Source organism: Ovis aries, chromosome 5 (assembly GCF_016772045.2).
Source record: "Ovis aries strain OAR_USU_Benz2616 breed Rambouillet chromosome 5, ARS-UI_Ramb_v3.0, whole genome shotgun sequence".
NCBI classification, from domain to species: Eukaryota; Metazoa; Chordata; class Mammalia; order Artiodactyla; family Bovidae; genus Ovis; species Ovis aries.
This window is the reverse complement of record NC_056058.1, coordinates 60,477,924-60,495,813: the sequence shown is the minus strand read 5'-3', so window position 1 is coordinate 60,495,813 and position 17,890 is coordinate 60,477,924. Positions and strand designations below refer to the sequence as shown.

General features: G+C 48.7%; 2 protein-coding genes and 1 long non-coding RNA gene across 5 annotated transcripts in view; 1 reads left to right on the top strand and 2 right to left on the bottom strand.

Annotated features, from left to right (window-relative positions):
* The window catches only part of FAT2 (FAT atypical cadherin 2), an 84,723-nt gene extending 74,519 nt beyond the window's left edge, over window positions 1-10,204 (top strand). For both annotated transcript variants that reach the window (XM_042251000.1, XM_027970435.2), the window contains 4 exons: window positions 1,784-2,225; window positions 5,323-5,476; window positions 6,525-6,982; window positions 8,266-10,204. In XM_042251000.1, coding sequence (XP_042106934.1) covers window positions 1,784-2,225; window positions 5,323-5,476; window positions 6,525-6,982; window positions 8,266-8,798 — 1,587 coding nt within the window. In that variant the 3' untranslated portion in view covers window positions 8,799-10,204. The remainder of the gene's footprint in view (window positions 1-1,783; window positions 2,226-5,322; window positions 5,477-6,524; window positions 6,983-8,265) is intronic.
* Window positions 1-17,890, bottom strand: part of SLC36A1 (solute carrier family 36 member 1) — a 166,679-nt gene that overhangs the window by 91,822 nt on the left and 56,967 nt on the right. The window lies entirely within an intron of this gene.
* On the bottom strand, window positions 332-15,072 carry LOC132659833 (uncharacterized). Its single transcript, XR_009600708.1, has 2 exons — window positions 10,657-15,072; window positions 332-2,345 (listed from the first exon to the last, which is right to left on the bottom strand). It is a non-coding gene; the product is annotated as an uncharacterized LOC132659833 (long non-coding RNA).

Here is a 17,890-nt window from a genome sequence, read left to right as displayed (position 1 = left end):
GGAAGCCCAACCAAGACAGTACAATTGTACAATTGTTGGGTAGTACGAAGGACACATTTGAGACTCATGGCCATGAAATTAAAGGGAGACCGATAAGCAAAGGCTGTGTGTTACTCCGTAGCCACGTTCAGCTCCATGATACCTATACAGAGTAGAGGGAAAGTTGAGTTTTACCTGATTTGTGTATTTGCCAAGTGAGATCTACCAAGTTAGAAAGGGAAAAGAATTTGTCTATGGACTTTTAAGCTTGATAAGGTGAGGAGTGAGGACATGACAGAAGGGAGAAACAGTGAAAAAATGGAGGGAATCAATGGAGTTGTGGTCTTTGGTAAGTGAAAGCAGTGATTTAATAACAATGTTTTGTATAAGATGTACTTATAAAAAAATTTTTTTTAATTGAACAATAATGGCTTTACAGAATTTTGCAATTTCCTGTCATACATCAGCAAGAACCACCCATAGGTACACCCATGTCCCCTCCCTCCCGGGCCTCCCTCCCATCTCCCTCCCCATCCCACTATTCAGTCTGTCACAGTGCCCATATTGAAGTTCCCTGAGTCACACAGCAAATTCTCACTGGCTATCCATTTTAGATACAGTATTGTAATTTTCTATGTTACTCTCTCCATACATAAGATGTACTTATTTTTCACATTCTCTTTCCTCAATGGCAAGTTACATTGGTTTTCTATTTGCTGGAATAATAAACGTTCTTTTTAATAAAGGTATGTGTAGTATTCAACCAGGGCAAAAATTGGCAAGACTGTGTACAAATGGCCAGCCTCTAGAAAACACCGGGTTAGACCTTCATATTTCACCCAGAGGAAGCTCTGCTTAATCCAGCTCTACTTCATAGTTTCACTTGTTGTGGTTGCTCAGCTGCTAAGTTGTGCCCAACTCTTGGTGACCCCACGAACTGCAGCACACCACCCTTCCCTGTCCTTCACTATCTCCCAGAGTTTGCTCAGACTCATGTCCATTGAGTTGATGATGCCATCCAACCATCTCATCCTCTGCCATCCCCTTCTCCTCCTGCCTTCAATCTTCCCCAGCATCAGCATCTTTTCCAGTGAGTTGGCTCTTCGCATCACGTGGCCAAAGAATTGGCCCTTCAACTTCAGCATCGTCCTTCCAGTGAATATTCAGGGTTGATTTCCTTTAGGATTGTCTGGTTTGACCTCCTTGCAGTCCAAGGGACTCTCAAGAGTCTTCTCTAGCACCACAGTCCGAAAGCATCAGTCCTTCAGTGCTCAGCATTCTTTATGGTCCAGCTCTCACAGCCATACATGACTACTGGAAAACCTATAGCTTTGACTATATGCACCTTTGTCAGCTTGTGGATCCCCTGAAATCATCTTTAAGATCCACTTCAAGAACTGCTGAACTGTTGAATAAGGGAGTGAGGGTGAAAGGGAGGTTTTTGGTTTCCCTGAAGGCTTAGGAGAGTAGGACACTAGAGAGGCCTGTGAAGAAGACTCCAAAAGACAGGGTCCAGCGAGATGTCTCTGGGCCTCAGTTTCCTCATCTGTGAAATGGAGATGCTACCCCTGCCCAGGACATTCCATGGAGAACAGCGAGGGCCAAATGAGACCACAAATGGAAGTGCACCTTGAGGGGTTTTATGCTCTACAAATACAATATCTAAAAAAATACAGCCTTGAAAAATCACTACCCCTCTTACCTGTAAGAATACACTAACATTCTTTGCACTAGCAGCTTCTGAGCAAGGGTTTTTCTAAGCACTTCTTGGTTTTGCTGATGGTCATCTGGGTTTTCTTTACAGCTGGTCAACGGAGTGCTCCAGCTGGAATACCACTGCCCAGGTGGCTTCTATGGAAATCTTTCCTCCCGGTTGCACGTGAATGACCACGAGTGGCACTCTGTTCTAGTGGAGGAGATGGACACTTCCGTCCGCCTGTTGGTTGACAGCGCAAGAAGCACCTCCCTTGAGCTCCCAGAGAACTGCCAGGGTCTGAAGCCTGAAAGGGACCTCTTTCTGGGTGGCCTCGTCCACTCGCATTCTTCCCCAAATGTCTCCCAGGGCTTTGAAGGCTGCCTGGATGCTGTTGTGATCAACAGAGAGGTGCTGGAGCTGCTGGTCCATGGCAAGAAGGTGGCCGGTTTGCTGGAGAGGCGGGCACTCACTGAGTGCTGCTTCCCCAGTGACCAGTGCAGCCGGAACCCATGTCTCAATGGTGGGAAGTGCTCACCGACTGGCGGGGCAGGTAAGGCTGTGGCTGACCCCGAGGCTTACCGCAGGAGCCTCTGCAGAGGACCCTGACATGCTGAACTAGCAATCATGGATCACTGTAGAGTTGACTGAGTATATTTCTCCAACGCAGCCCCTTGAGGGAGAGAGGGGAGAGGGAAGTAAAGCTCTGTTTTACTGCTCAAGAAACCACTGTGCTACAGAAGGGATACCTGGAAAGGTAAGGGAATTCAGCCAAGGTCACAGGGCTGAAGTTTGAGACAGGTTCAGGGTGCAGATCTCAGTGGAAATAATTCCTCCTTTCCCTTTACTGTCTGGTGAGTTGGGCTCGGCTAGGTTTATACTAGAGAAGGCAATGGCAACCCACTCCAGTACTCTTGCCTGGAAAATCCCATGGGTGGAGGAGCCTGGTGGGCTGCAGTCCATGGGGTTGCTAAGAGTTGGACATGACTGAGCGACTTCAGTTTCACTTTTCACTTTCATGCATTGGAGAAGGAAATGGCAACCCACTCCAGTGTTCTCGCCTGGAGAATCCCAGGGACGGGGCAGCCTGGTGGGCTGCCATCTATGGGGTCGCACAGAGTTGGACACGACTAAAGCGACTTAGCAGCAGCAGCAGCAGCAGCAGCATGTTTACACCAGGGGAGGCCAAGAGTCTTCTTCTCCTTCAACAAGAACTATCTTTCTACTTTTTTTTTTCTGGATGGGGGAAGGGGGTGAATCGGGACCTCCATATAGAAGGCTGAGGTCAACACATCCATGTCATCATTGGTCCATGCTAAGTTTCTCTTTCTTACTGCCCTTTATACTCCACTGCCTTTTCCCTTCCCCAAACTCATAGGTAAACATTTAAAGTGTGTGTGTGTGTGTGTGTGTGTGTGTGTGTGTGTGTGTGTGTGTGTGTTCTGGCCATACTGCAGGTATATGGGATCTTGGTTTCCTGACCAGGGATCAAACCCTCACCCCTCAGTGGAAGCATGGAATCCTAACCACTGGACCACCAGGAGGTCCCTAAAGTTTTTCAAAGTGTCCTTTCAACATGCATGAACTATATTTCACATGCTTGAATTTTTACACTCTTCCATCCACACTGCCACAAGTAATTCTTTTCTCTAATTTATTTCTTTTAATTGGAGGATAATTTCTTTACAATGTTGCATTGGTTTCTGCCATACATCAACATGAATCAGCCATAGGCATATATATATATGTCTCCTCCCTCTTGAACTTCCCTCCTACTACGTTTAATTTCGGCTCTATTTGCCAAGGTGTGCATGTGCTTAGCTTTCCCCTCTCCCCTTTCCTAGCAATGGACATCCCACTTCTGTCAACAGGGCTGCACTGAGCATCCTTCCATGTCATCCTGTGAACCTACCTGAGAACTTTCACACACACACACACGTGAAATTCACAAACCCAGAGAATACCAATACTTTGACTAAGTCAGGTCAGATTGCTGTCCAGCATGGCTGCAGCAGTCTGTGCTTCCACAGCAAGGCATGGGGTTCCTAAGCACCTATATCCCTGTCAACACCTGGCACTCTCCCATTTTCTAATGTTTGCCTGACTGATAATACTGTTATTTCTACCTGAGATATCCAAGGAGTCCATCAGTTCTGTGTCCCCACTGCCATGAGTCTGAGCCCAGCCCTCACCACCTCTCATCTTCTCTTTTGCACCAGCCACCTCCTTGCTCTCCTGCTTCTGTCCCTCCACTAGCATCTTCCAGCAGGACACCAGAGCCATCCTTACACAGTGCAGATCTGAGCACATCACTGTCCTGCTCAGACCCTAGTGGCAGCTTCCCCTTGCTGTTCAGCTGCTGCTGCTGCTGCTAAGTCACTTCAGTCATGTCCGACTCTGTGCGACCCCATAGATGGCAGCCCACCAGGCTGCCCCGTCCCTGGGATTCTCCAGGCAAGAACACTGGAGTGGGTTGCCATTTCCTTCTCCAATGCATGAAAGTGAAAAGTGAAAGGGAAGTCGCTCAGTCGTGTCCGACTCTTAGTGACCCCATGGACTGCAGCCCACCAGGCTCCTCCATCCATGGGATTCTCCAGGCAAAAGTACTAGAGTGGGGTGCCATTTCCTTCTCCAGTGCATGAAAGTGAAAAGTGAAAGGGGAGTCGCTCAGTCGTGTTAGACTCTTAGCAACCCCATGGACTGCAGCCTACCAGGCTCCGCCATCCATGGGATTTTTCCAGGCAAGAGTACTGGAGTGGGGTGCCATTGATGGAGTCCCAATTTCTTACTCCTGCCTATGGCTCCTATGCACTGGACCCTTCACCTGCCGGCCCTCCTGCTCCCACTCTCCCCTCTGCTGCCCAGGCTCACCCCCGCCCCGGCCCCTGGTGATACGTCATGCCCTCTCTGCATCTTTGCACACGTTCTCCTTTGCTTAAAGCATCTCCTTCTTTGCCGCTCTATCTTTTTGCCCAGCTAATTTTTACTCATCCTTCAGGTCTGAACTAAAATACCACCTCCTCCAGGAAACCTCCCCTGGTCCCTAGTTTAGGCTAGTTTCCTCCCGTAACACTTCCTTTCAATAAAATGAGTTTTTATAATAATTACTAATATACTGATATGATATATAACTGTCTCAGTTTGATCCCCCCCACAGTTGCCATTTGCTTGTGGTGTAACTCTGAGCCAATGTCATACATTCCCAGGCCTCGCTTCCTGGCCAGCCATCAACTTCCACCTGTCCCCAGGTGCAAGGACAATAATAATAACTAATGATGAGGACCATAACAGCAACCAATCTCAGAGCCAATGGATGGGTCAGATGAGCTAATACTTGAAGACACTTAGAACAGTGACTACACTGAATAGCACTGTCTAGGATGACAATGATGATACCCATTAGTATCTGTTAGATGACTGTTCCCTGTAGGCTGTAAGTTGTTTAAGGGCAGGAATCAAGTCTTCTTGCCCAGCTGAGCACCACTGCCCAACACGGAGCATGTGGCAGAGGGGAGCACTCAGTAGCTAAGTGTGGACCCCGGGATCTGCAAACACTCAAGGTCCCCCTCCATCCTGGAGGCTCTGTCCACCCGCAGTCACCAGACCACGAGGCCAGTGTGTCCTCTCACCTCCTTGCCCTTTCCTCCCAGGATATGTCTGCGTGTGCCGCCCACAATTTTCCGGGAGGCACTGCGAACAAAGAAAGGAGAACTGCACCTCAACTCCCTGCCTGGAAGGTGGAACTTGCATCTCCTCCCCCGAGGGAGCCCCCTGTGTCTGCCCTCACCCCTACACAGGAGACAGGTAAGCACAGGAGAGGCCCCCAGCTGTGGGCTCCTCTCCCTGAGGTTGGCAGCACCGCTGCCCTCTGAGCCCTAAAGAGGCCAGTGGGCAGCCAGGGGCCGAGTAATCCAGCGACCTGGCCTTGAGGCCTTTTCCAGGGGTCAGGCCTTCTTCCTCCCACCACCTGCATCAGGAACACCTCACGAGGGGAGGCACTTGCTATTTAGACAGACCGCCCAAGCCCTCTGCTGAACCCAGTGGACTGGACTCGCCAGGCTGGGGTCCAGGAATCTACTTCATACCAGCTCCTCAGGCATTTCTGGTCTTTGCTGAAGTCTGAAAATGCTCAAGTTCTTATTCTCTTGCTCTGGCCCCTGACTTTCAGAAAGTGGCCTGGGGGCAATGATTCCCCTTGGGACAGGCTCCACTGTGGACTCATGCCCCACCACTAGCTACCTGTGCCTTGTGTAATGCTGCCCTGGGGTTGCCAGGGAAGGAGAGTCACCCATGATAAGCCTAGACACAAAGAGGCTTCTGGCAATTCACTGGTTTTATGAATTCCCAACTTGGAAACCTTTAAAAATCATGAGGGAGACTTATGAAAAATAAAAATTTCCTGGAACAATTAAATTGGGATCTCCAAGGAAGGAGGCCTGGGATTCTATTTATAACACACTCCCAAGGGACCCTCCACCCTGCTGTCAGTGTGTGTGTAAGAGATCCAGTGGTGTGGTCCACCCACCCATTTTAGAGGTGGGGAAACTGAGACCCAGAGAAGGAAAGGGCTTCTCCAAGATTCCCCCATATTTCTATCTTAAAGTCCTTTCTCTCAGCACCCGGTCAGGGAGCTAAGATCCCACATGCCACAGGGCAACTAAACTCATGGGCTGCAACTACTAAGCCTGAGTGCTTCAGAGCCCGCCTGCTACAACTAGAGAATCTGTGAACCGCAAAGAAAGCTCCTGCATGCAGCAACTAAGACTCAAGAAAGCCGAATAAATAATAAATAAAGAGGGGACATGGAAAGGCCTGTATAGTGACTGCATCCTCTACTTCTCTGTCCCTGCAGGTGTGAAATGGAGGCCAGGGGCTGCTCAGAAGGACACTGCCTCGTCACCCCCGAGATCACAAGGGGGGACTGGGGACAGCAGGAGATTCTGATCATCATAGTGGCCCTGCTGGTCATCGTCGTCATCTCCACGGTGCTTCTCTTCTACTGCCGCCGTTGCAAGTCGCACAAGCCCGTGGCCATGGAGGACCCAGATCTCCTGGCCAGGAGTGTGGGTGTTGACACCCAAGCCACACCTGCTATTGAGCTCAACCCTCTGAGCACCAGCTCCTGCAACAACCTGGACCAAATGGAGCCAGGCAAGACCTCAGCTCCAAATGAACTTGTCACTTTCGGACCTAGCTCTAAGCAACGGCCCATGGTCTGCAGCGTTCCTCCCAGACTCCCGCCAGCTGCAGTCTCTTCCCACCCTGACAACGAGGCCATCATTAAGAGGAGATGGTCAGGCGAGGAGATGGGTCAGTATAGCCACAGGCTGTTAGCCTCTGGGATCTATGGGACAGGGCAGTAGATGGAAACACTCCATTATCTGAGACATGAGGGTTTTCAGCCACCATCCAGTCCACGAAGGGATGTGGTCAAGGTCAGGGTGCACTAGTGGTCTGGACCAGACTCCAGGCCTCTGGACTCAAGAGTCTATGCCTCGTTCCACTGAACTGTGATGTACTCGTCTAAATTCCAAGTCACTCCCCAGGACTGACGTCCATGGCAGAAACCCACAGACCCTGGATGGGGGTGGGGAGGACCCATGGGGTTAAAAGGGAGCTTCTGTATATATTTACTTGGGTTTCCCTGATGGCTCAGCTGGTAAAGAATCCACCTGCAATGCAGGAGACCTGGGTTTGATCCCTGGGTTGGGAAGATTACCTAGAGAAGGGAAAAGCTACCCACTCCAGTATTCTGGCCTGGAGAATTCCATGGACTGTATAGTTCATGGGGTTGCAAAGAGTCGGAGACAACTGAGTGACTTTAACTCACTTACATGTATATTTACACTTTTCTGGAAAGGGAGAGAGAGAGGCAGTTGTCTAGTTAGCTAGCCACCCAGTCTAGAGGTACAGCAGCCTTGGGCCAGACCTGGCTCACCCTGAGGAGGGATCTTCACCCTCCTCTCATCTTCAGCTCAACAGGAGGTGAATCTGTAAAGTACTTTATGTTTCCAGGCTTACTTACTAATAGTTCAACAGTTATTGGCATTAACTGTCTGCCATTAGGCTAACTGGGACCCATAAAGACACAGTGACTTGTTGTAACTCCCAACTCTTCAGGGATAGAGGTAGGACCAAGGATGCCTGATCACCAAGCTTCCAAGCCATGTCTCATGTAATCATTCCCTGTGATAGACACCATCACATCTCCTAGTCCAAAAGACATGTTTGTTTCCTTCAATTAAGGAGACAAAACTCACCAGTAGGATTTTGATGGAGCTGCTGTCTCCAGGAATGGGCGTTGGCTGCATGGAGCCATTCAGATTCTTCCCTTATTCACTGACCCTTGAAGCAGTGGCACAGATTTGCAAAATGGGCTGGCTTTGAGTTAAACCTCTGGCTTTCAACTTGGCCCCACTGGATTCTAGATATTAATTTAAGCTGCCAGAGACAACACACACAGATGGGCCGCATACCCACTGACTCCTTGGCTCTTCTCTGCCACATGCTAAGTCATGTACATTAGCTCTAAGGCCAGCTGGAACCTTCACCAGGGAAACTCAGAGCTCACCCTATCATGTGTTCCCTTTCAGTGTACCCAGGCGGAGCCACGGTCTGGCCCCCAACTTACTCCAGGAAGGAACGCTGGGAGTACCCCCACTCCGAAGTCACCCCTGGCCCTCTGTCACCGTCGCCTCACTGCCACCAGAACCCAGCTGTGATGCCAGACCCCAGTGGCCTCTACGGGGGCTTCCCCTTCCCACTGGAGCTGGAAAACAAGCGAGCACCTCTCCCACCCCGTTACAGCAACCAGAACCTGGAAGATCTGATCCCCCCACGGCCCCCCAGTCCCCGGGAGCACCTGCTGGCTCCCTGTCTCAATGAGTACACAGCCATCAGCTACTACCACTCGCAGTTCCAGCAGGGAGGGGGAGGGCCCTGCCTGGCAGAAGGGGGCTACAAGGGGGTGAGCATGCGCCTCAGCCGGGCCGGGCCCTCTTACGCCGACTGTGAGGTAGGGGGTGGGCACCCCCTGGGCCGGGGCCAGCCCCAGGCACCCCCCAACTATGAGGGCTCTGACATGGTGGAGAGTGATTATGGGAGCTGTGAGGAGGTCATGTTCTAGCTATCCTCAGAGGGAGGCAGGCAGGAGGCTGAGGACCCGACACCTCCCCTCCAACTGGTGGGGAGTGAATTGAGCATGGCTGGGAAAGAGGGAGGGAAGCCCCCATACCCAGTCCAAGCTGCCAAATCTTGAAATGTGCTCTTGCAGACCCCAGCTGGTCCCTGAGGATGGAGGGAAGCTGAGGGTAGAGCTCCAGACACAGCACCAGGGCCGCCAGCAGAAAGGGGGTGCCCAGAGCCGTTACCCTAGAAACCCAGGAAAAACTGACTCCTGGGATAGGCAAGAGGCGGTGGGGCCCCCTGATGGTCCCCAGGGATTCAGAGCCTGAACTAGTAGGCTGACCCTGACGGGCACCCTCTTAGACTTGCCCACAGCTGTGCTCTGCAGGCCATGGCAGGCCTGGGCCTCACAGGCAAGTGCCACACCTGCTGTAGAGACAAGGCCCAAGGTCACAAGCCCTGCGGGGCAACAGGGGCTCTCCAAGGGGCTGAGAGGTGAGCAGCAGGTGAGCAGCTACCACATGCCACCTGTGCTCCCTGCCTGCCAGGCACCGGAGGTAAACTGATGAGCCTCGGTGACGAAGGTTCCCCAGGGGCATCACTTGGCTTCAGTCTCCTGGTGATCCCACTCCTCTAATCTAACTCCAAGCACCTTGTCCCTCCTTTTCTAAGTCATGTGACTTTCTACCAGCCAGGGCCTGCCAGGATCTGTGCAGCCCTGAACCATCTTTGTTAAAGAATTCAGACCTCATGAAACTCTGGGCTCTTCAGCCCAAGTTTCGCAAGCACTTTGGGCCAAAGGCAAGAAGGGCACGATTCTTCATTTTCGAAATAATTCTTAGGCACTTTTCAACCTTGCTGTCTGGATGAGCTGCCCCATAGGGACTCAATGTCCTCCCTAGACACAAGGAAGTCAACTCTTGCGCAGGGAAGGGTGGCAGCAGGGAGTCAGACACCAGGAGGGTCCTCTCCTGCCCCTCTGTCTCAGAGACCTGCCAATCCAAGTATTACCTGCAGTGACTCAACCCTATGCCTGGAGGGTCAGTGTGGGCGCATGTCTGCACACATGGGCGTCCGTGTATAGTACGTGCACACACGTGCAGAATGTATGTAGCCAGCAGTGAGAGGGACCAGAGCTTCTGGTGGCCTGGCCACTCCTTCCCCTGCCACTCTGGTCCACTGCTTCTTCATGTGTGTTGTTTAGGGAGACAAAAGAGAAAAGGAAGAGAAATGGTGACTCTTACCCACAAGGCTGCTGCTTACAGCTAGAGGGAGCTGTGTGGGTGAAAGTGTGTCTGTGTGTGTGGTTCACGGCTGTGCGGGCGACTGTGAGCGTGAATGATGGGGTGCCTAGTTTCATTCCCCATCTGTTGTTTTTTTAACAATAAAATATCTTTTTTACTGTTATTTTCTTTGTCACCTCGGCTATTTGGGATTGGGTCAGGGGAAGGTCACAGGGGTCTGTCTACTGGCCATTCCAAGCTAAGGTTCATGGAGTCTAGGGTTGGAAGGGACCCCACAGGTCACTAAGCACCATGATTCCCTTGCAAAACAGCTAACCTGCAGATCCCTGAGTTCCACCCATACATACAAAATCAGAACCTCTTAGGGGTGGGGCTTAGGACACTGTTTGGAAAACCGCCTCTAGTTCTGACACAGCGGGGCACAGTGAGTGGACAGGTCTGCTAAGGAGCGAGTAAATGAAAGGCCCAGGACAAGAGTTTAGGACTGCTGACCTCTGGCCAGCACCCTTGGCACCACATCGCAGTGGCTAGGCTGAGGGGGCTTAACATCACAGGTCTTGGGAGGCCAGTCCCCTGATGCCCAGAGTCACCTGTGGCCACAGCTCCATAGCTCACCTTGAGGCCCAGCTGGATGTGAATGTCGCCAGGCAACCTGGTCCGTGCAGGCCTTGCCGGTCCATCACTGAGACTGGAGGGTCTGGTCCCTGCTGTCCAGCTCCCAATGCAGGTAGGCAGAGAAGGCATGCGCGTGGGTGGTACCACAGCTGACAGAGGCTCGGGAGTCCAATGGGCTCCGTTCCAAACCAGCTCTGCCACACCATAACGTGGCCTCAGACAGGTATGACCGGGCCTCTCACTGGTCAGTAAAATGAAGAGTAAATAATACCCCTATTCTGAGAGAGAAGTTCAAAGAGCTGATAGCAGCATAAACAATAAACGGTGACCTTTATGCTAGGGAACAATGCCAGGTATAGTATGCAGATAGGATCAGCTTATCAGCTCGGTGCAGGAAACCACAAAGAATCTAGTCCAGCGGCGCCAAGTTCTGTTGCTTTTTGATTTTACTTTGATGATTTTGATCCTGATAAAATGACACCTGTTCTGTTGTTTACTTAATATTTTTCTTTTAGTGTATTTAGATTTTAAAAAATATTTTTATTCACCTTAGAAGGATAGGGCTTCCCTTGAGGTTCAGCTGGTAAAGAATCTGCCTGTAGTGTGGGAGACCTGGGTTCGATCCCTGGGTTGGGAAGATCCCCTGGAGAAGGGAAAGGCTACCCACTCCAATATTCTGGCCTGGAGAATTCCATGGACTGCATAAGCATTGGACATGACTGAGGGGCTTTCATTTTCACTTTCGGACTTCCCTTGTGACTCAGCCGGGAAGAAGTCTGCCTGCAATTCAGGCAACCTGGGTTCAATCCCTAGGGTAGGAAGATCCCCGTGGAGAAGGAAATGGCAATCCACTCCAGTATTCTTGCCTGGAAAATCCCATGGACAGAGGAGTCTGGCAGGCTACAGTTCATGGGGTCTCAAAGAATAGGACACAACTGAGCGATTTCACTTCTCACTCTCTAAAAGGATAATATCCATAGACGAAAAGAAGTGAAAGTTACTAATTTTTCTAGTGCCACATGAAAACACATAAACATTCCGGTTTTCAAAATGACTGTCCAGGGTCCCCTAAATCACCTCTGTCTGGGAAACAGATCCAGTTCATCATCATTCCCAATGCTCCTCACCCTGAGGCCTGCAGAGGAGAAGGGGTGGATCTGAAGTCCCACAGGTAGCACTTCACAGTAGTGAGACCATTTTCAGGTCTGATCCCACACTGGGGGGTCTCCCTAGAAAATTCCTTGCTCTTCTCATACAGAGCCTTTCTCTACCCAGCCCTCCTCTACCCTACCTCTCTCCCACCAGGTCCCTCCTTCCCTTTGTCTCCTGCGCCTGCACATTCGCAGATCAGCCACTAGAGGGCTCTCTGGGATCAAGATACAGAGCTGTGGCAGCCCCAAACGTGTCTCGGGGAAATCCTCAAGCCACTGGGGTTCTGACTCAAAACGTCGTGAGTCTGACACAGCGTGACAGTGGCATAGAAAGGCAGAGACCCAGGCAAGACCCACCTGACTTGACCCAGGTGAAAACACAGTTCACCACAATCATCCTCACCATCACCTCTTACTGGCACTTGCTATATGACAGGTGTTGTACAAACGCTTGGCATGTCTTATCTCATTTAATCCTCATCAAGCTCATGGTGTGGTGAGCTTTATTTTATTGGGCTCCAAAATCACTGTGGATGGTGACTACAGCCATGAAATTAAAAGACGCTTGCTCCTTGGAAGAAAAGCTACTGACAAACCTAGACAGTGTATTAAAAAGCAGAATCACTTTGCTGACAAAGTTCTGTCCAGTTAAAGCTATAATTTTTCCTGTAGTCATGTACAGATGTGAAATGGGATCATAAAGAAGGCTGAGCGCTGAAGAATTGATGCTTTCAAACTGTGGTGCTGGAGAAGATTCTTGAGAGTCTCTTAGACTGCAAGATCAGATCAGTCAATCCTAAAGGAAATCAACCCTGAATACTCACTGGAAGGACTGATGCTGAAGCTGAAGCTTCAATACTCTGGCCACCTGATACGAAGAGCCAACTCATTGATAAAGACCCTGAAGCTGGGAAAGATTGAAGACAGGAGGAGAAGGGGACGACAGAGGATGAGATGGTTGGATAGCATCATCAACTCAATGGACATGAGTTTGAGCAAACTCCGGGAGATGGTGAAGGACAGGGAAGCCTGGCGTGCGCAGTCCATGGGGTCGCAGAGTTGGACTGAACAATAACAAAGCTTATGGTGTGAATACTGTCATGTCTGTTTTATAGATGGAGGAAAAGCAGCACACAGAAATTGAGTGGCTTGGGACTTCCCTGGTGGTCCAGTGGCTAAGACTTCACACCCCTCAATGCAGGGGACCGGGGTTCTATCCAGGGAACTAGTTCTCGAGGGCTGCAAGCAAGGCTTTGCATGCTGCAACTAAATATCCCGAGTGCTGAAACTAAGGCCTGGTGCAGCCAAATAAATAAATAAATATTTTTTTAAAAAGTAAAGACAAAAGAGTACTTAACAATATTTATATTTAAAAAAATAACAAGAAGTTAAGTGGCTTGTAACTTATGGTAGTGACTTCAAGTGGAGTCTCCCCGTTCATGAGTGCTAGGGCCCGCATTCAATCCAGGGATGCCTGACTCCAGAACTATACCTTACATTTGAGTTTTTGAAACTAATCATAAATATGGGACATCAGAAGATTAAGGAACAGGAGCAACTGGGACTGAGAGGGCTTAGTCCAATGATCCAACTAAGTTCAGAGACCAAGAATGTCACTATAATTCTAGGTGGTATTAACAGCTGGAATGTCTGGGTTTGGGGAAGTAGAGTCTGCTCAGTGCCCCAGGGTTCAACTTAGGCCACCCTGGTAATCCTGTATACGGCTCCGAGGCTGGGCCTTAAGAGTTACACAGCAATCTTGGGCACTGCTAGAGGAGGGCAGCCAGGAAGGGGCTGGGGAGGACTCAGAACCACATTCCAGGAGGAAGGGCAGCTGGAATCCACCAGGACCCATGGCAAGGGAATTGTGAGACTGCTCCTTGCATGGGCAGGCTGCACTGCCGCACCATCACATGGCATTTTTCAAGGCCTCACGGAGAAGCATCTTCCAGGAATAAGCAGTGCTTTGGAGGGACACACGTGACATCTTGGGGGAAGAGCAGCAAAAAGTGAGTGTCTGGGGGTAAAGACGGGCAGACAGAGCCAGACTACCCTTTTGTGGACTGAAGACTAGAGATTATTGGTAGGGGGATTGGTTTCAGTTTCACCCACCACTCACCAGTTCTTTAACATGCCACAGACCCGTACGTACAACAGGGGCAGGGGATCCCTGTTTTAGAGAGCAGCAGCCATCACAACTGGGTATTAAAGTTGAGCTTCAGGTTCAGCACAGGGAGAAGGAGCGGCTGGGCTAAGAGAACAGCACAAAGGGAAGGCCGGAAGGTTTAAAGTATTTCAGCACTGGGGGAGTTCTGATGGGTGGGGCGCAGGGTGGGCAGAACAGCCTGGGGTGGGAATGTGGGAGGAGTTAGGTGTGCAGACGGGGGTCTGGAGACATACCGTGTCCACCGAGGGATGCGAGGGGAGGAGTGACAGAATCAGGTGGCAAGGCAGTGGATCCAAGAGCCAAAGACATGAGGTCTAGAGTCAGACAGACCTGGCTTCACCATTTAGAAAACGTGAGATCTTAGGGACTTCCCCAGTGGTCCAGTGGTTAGGACTCCACGCTCTCGCTGCAGGGGCACGGGTTTGATCCCTGGTTGGGGAACTAAGATCCTCCATACCGTGTGGTGTGGCCAAAAATGATAATAATTCTGGATTTTTCAAATCTCCTGCAACTGTATTATCATACTTGCATAATTTAAAAAATTAAAATAATAATAGAAAATGTGTTATCTTGGGCGTCATTTAACCTGTTATGCTTTAGTTTGAAAAGCAGAGATATTAGCAGCACCTTACCTCTCTGGGTCTGAGGACAGAATATAGGTAAAGTGCTTAGCATGGTTGGCACAGTAAATGCTTAGAAGATGTCAGATATGTTATCATTGCTACTAAAAAGGCAGATCCTATTGTAGTATCCATGCTCACACATCTTTGTTTCACAGCCAAGACACAAGGACATCTCCCCAGTTAGGGGTAGGTAGCGACTAGTGAGGTCATTCAGTCGTGTCCGACTCTTTGCGACCCCATGGACTGTAGCCTACCAGGCTCCTCTGTCCATGGGATTTTCCAGGCAATAGTACTGGAGTGGATTGCCATTTCCTTCTCCAGAGGGGTAGGTAGAGGCTAAGTATATTAAAGCAGCAGTTCTTGAGAGGGTGGTGATTTCCAAACAACCCCTCACACTCAACACACACACACACACACAACACACAGAGAAGTCTGACCATGTCTGGAGGCACTTTGGGTTGTTATGACTGGCAGGATGCAGGTGGCATCCAGTGAGTAGACCAGAGACATTGATAAAAATCCTACAGTGCACAAGACGGTCTCAACAGCAAAGAATAATCCAGCCCCAAATATACATGGTATCAAGGTTGAGAAGCTCTGTCTTAAGGAAATACATGCGGTCTTTAAGTAGCACATAGCAGCTGGGAACTGGCAAAGGCCCACTTATGCCAAAAATTGTAGTTACAGCACATGGTTTTGCTCCTTTATAAAAAGGCACCATTCTGGATTCTACATTTGTCAGAGTAAAAGTCAATATCAGGGTGAGTAAAAAGCAATCCAAATATATACACACACATGTATACATATGCATGTATATGTATGCACACATGTGTATACATATATGTATGTACACATGTATGTGTGTATACATATATATACCTGAAATAATATACCATATACCATGACCAAGTGGGATTTATTCCAGGTAAGCTAGGTTGGTTAACTATTCAAAGATGATCCATTTTAATACATCATATCAACAGGCAAAAAAGAAAAATGTTAATGTCATAGCAATTGATGCAGAAAAGGCATTCAACAAAATTAAGCCATTCATGATTTCAAGGAAACCTCTCAGTACAGGGATACAGGGGAACTTCTATAAAATCCTGTAGTTGGTATCATATGTAAAGGTGAAACACTGAAAGCTTTCCCTGTAAGATCAAGGTTAGAATGTTCACTGGGACCACTCTTTTCTAATATAGGGGCTTTTCAAGTGGCACTACTAGTAAAGAACCCTCCTGTCAATACAGGAGATGTGGGTTTGATCCCTGGGTTGGAAAGATCTCCTGGAAGAGGGCATGCCAACCTACTCCAGTGTTCTTGCCTGGAGGATTCCCATAGACAGAGGAGCCTGGCAGGCTACAGTCCATGGGGTCAGAAAGAGTCAGACACAACTGAAGTGACTTAGCACACATGCACTGAAAGTTCTGGCCAGTGCAGTAAGACAAAAATAAAATAAAATAAAATAAAAGTATACAGATTGGAAAAGAAGTACAACTACTATTTGCAGACAACATGAACATCTGCATAGAAAATCTCAAGAATCTTACCAAAAACTCATAGAACTACAAAGTAAGTGCAGAAACATCACAAGACATCAATAATACTCATAAATGATTTTCATTTTTATATAATACAGATGTATATGTGGAAACTGAAATAAAAAAAACATAGTACCACTTACCACTGCTTCAAAGAAAATTAAATACTTAGGTAAAATCTAACAAAACATTTACAAGATCTGATAAATGGCTAAAATAGAAAATAACACCACCACCAAATGCTGGCAAAGATGCAAAAAGAAAAACCCCAAAAAACTTGATCATTCATATACTGCTGATGGAAAGGTAACATGGTACAGTCACTCTATAAACTGGTTTGGAAGATTCTTTTAAAACTAAAAACAAGCTTTCCATATAATCCAGCAATGCACTCCTGACATACATCCCAGAGAAACAAAAACTTTCTTTCACAAAGAAACTTATACATAGATATTCACAGTAGCTTTATTTGTAGGAGCCAGACCTGGAAACTATGCAAATTTCAATAGGTAAATTGATAGACAAATCTGGTATGTCCATACCACGGAATACTACTCAACAATGAAGAGGGACGACCAATTCACACATGCATCAACTTGAATGATCCTCAAGGAAATTACATTGAGTGAAAGAAGTCAAACTCACAAGGATACATAGAATATAATTACATTTATAGAACATTCTTGAAATAACATAATGACAGAGATGACCAACAAATAGATTAGTCATTGCCAGGGGATAGCAGATGTTGGTAAGGTTCCAGATGTGGATGTGTCTATGAAGGTATCAGGAGAGTGTATGCTCCTCGGTTCTGTCTCATCACAACAAAGATTTGGAGTGACGGACATTAAAGCCCTCAGAACGTCACAGCTTTCGGGTCTTGGACAGTGTTATAGCTCTCAGACAAATCAGTGTTACAGCTCCGTAACATACAGCTCTATTTTACTTAGAAAATAGCAGGAGAATCCATCCTCGAGGCGTGAGGGCATGCTGACCCAAAGAAGCGAAGAGAAGAGAGTGGGGAAGCACGCCAGTGTGCGGGAGAGAGAGAGAGCCCTCTGGCTCTCTTTTTACGTGTTCTCTCCTCCCCCGGGCCTGCCCTGTGTAAACTGGGCTAGCCAGGAGTGCTGCTGGTTCTAGCTGAGGTCCTCACTCTGGTCCTTGGACCCTCCTTGGACCTTCCTTTGTTCTATTTTCCCGGGCTTTTCCCTTCCTTGTCTTCTAGCCACCGCCGTTTTGGACTGCTGTTTCCTATTCTAACTACCTAACAGAAGGGCAGCATGAAGGGGTCTTGTGGTAAAGGTACCGTTAAGCACTGTGACCGTGGTGGAAAAAGCCACACGTAACTAAAATTGTTTAGCCACACACACGGACACATACACAAGCATGCACACACACACACAAATGAATGTGTTACAAATGGAGACACAAGAATGAGCTCCATGGATTGTGTCAATGTCAACTTCCTGGTTGGGATAATGTACTATTGAGGGAGGAAACAGAACAGGCTCTATCTTGAAAACAGGACTCCATATTGGGCCAGACTGTGGACTTTGAGGTATATGCCCAGTATCTATGGAAACAACATACCAACTGGAAAACCAGGCCCCTGGAAGGAAGAGCCCCAGGGCTCTCCATTGCCTAAAAGAATACCCTAATTATCTGTGTGACCGAATAGAATCATACATTCTATTATGCTTATTAGGGAATGACCACAAGCCTATTGATAATTGTCCACCGTTAACTACCTAA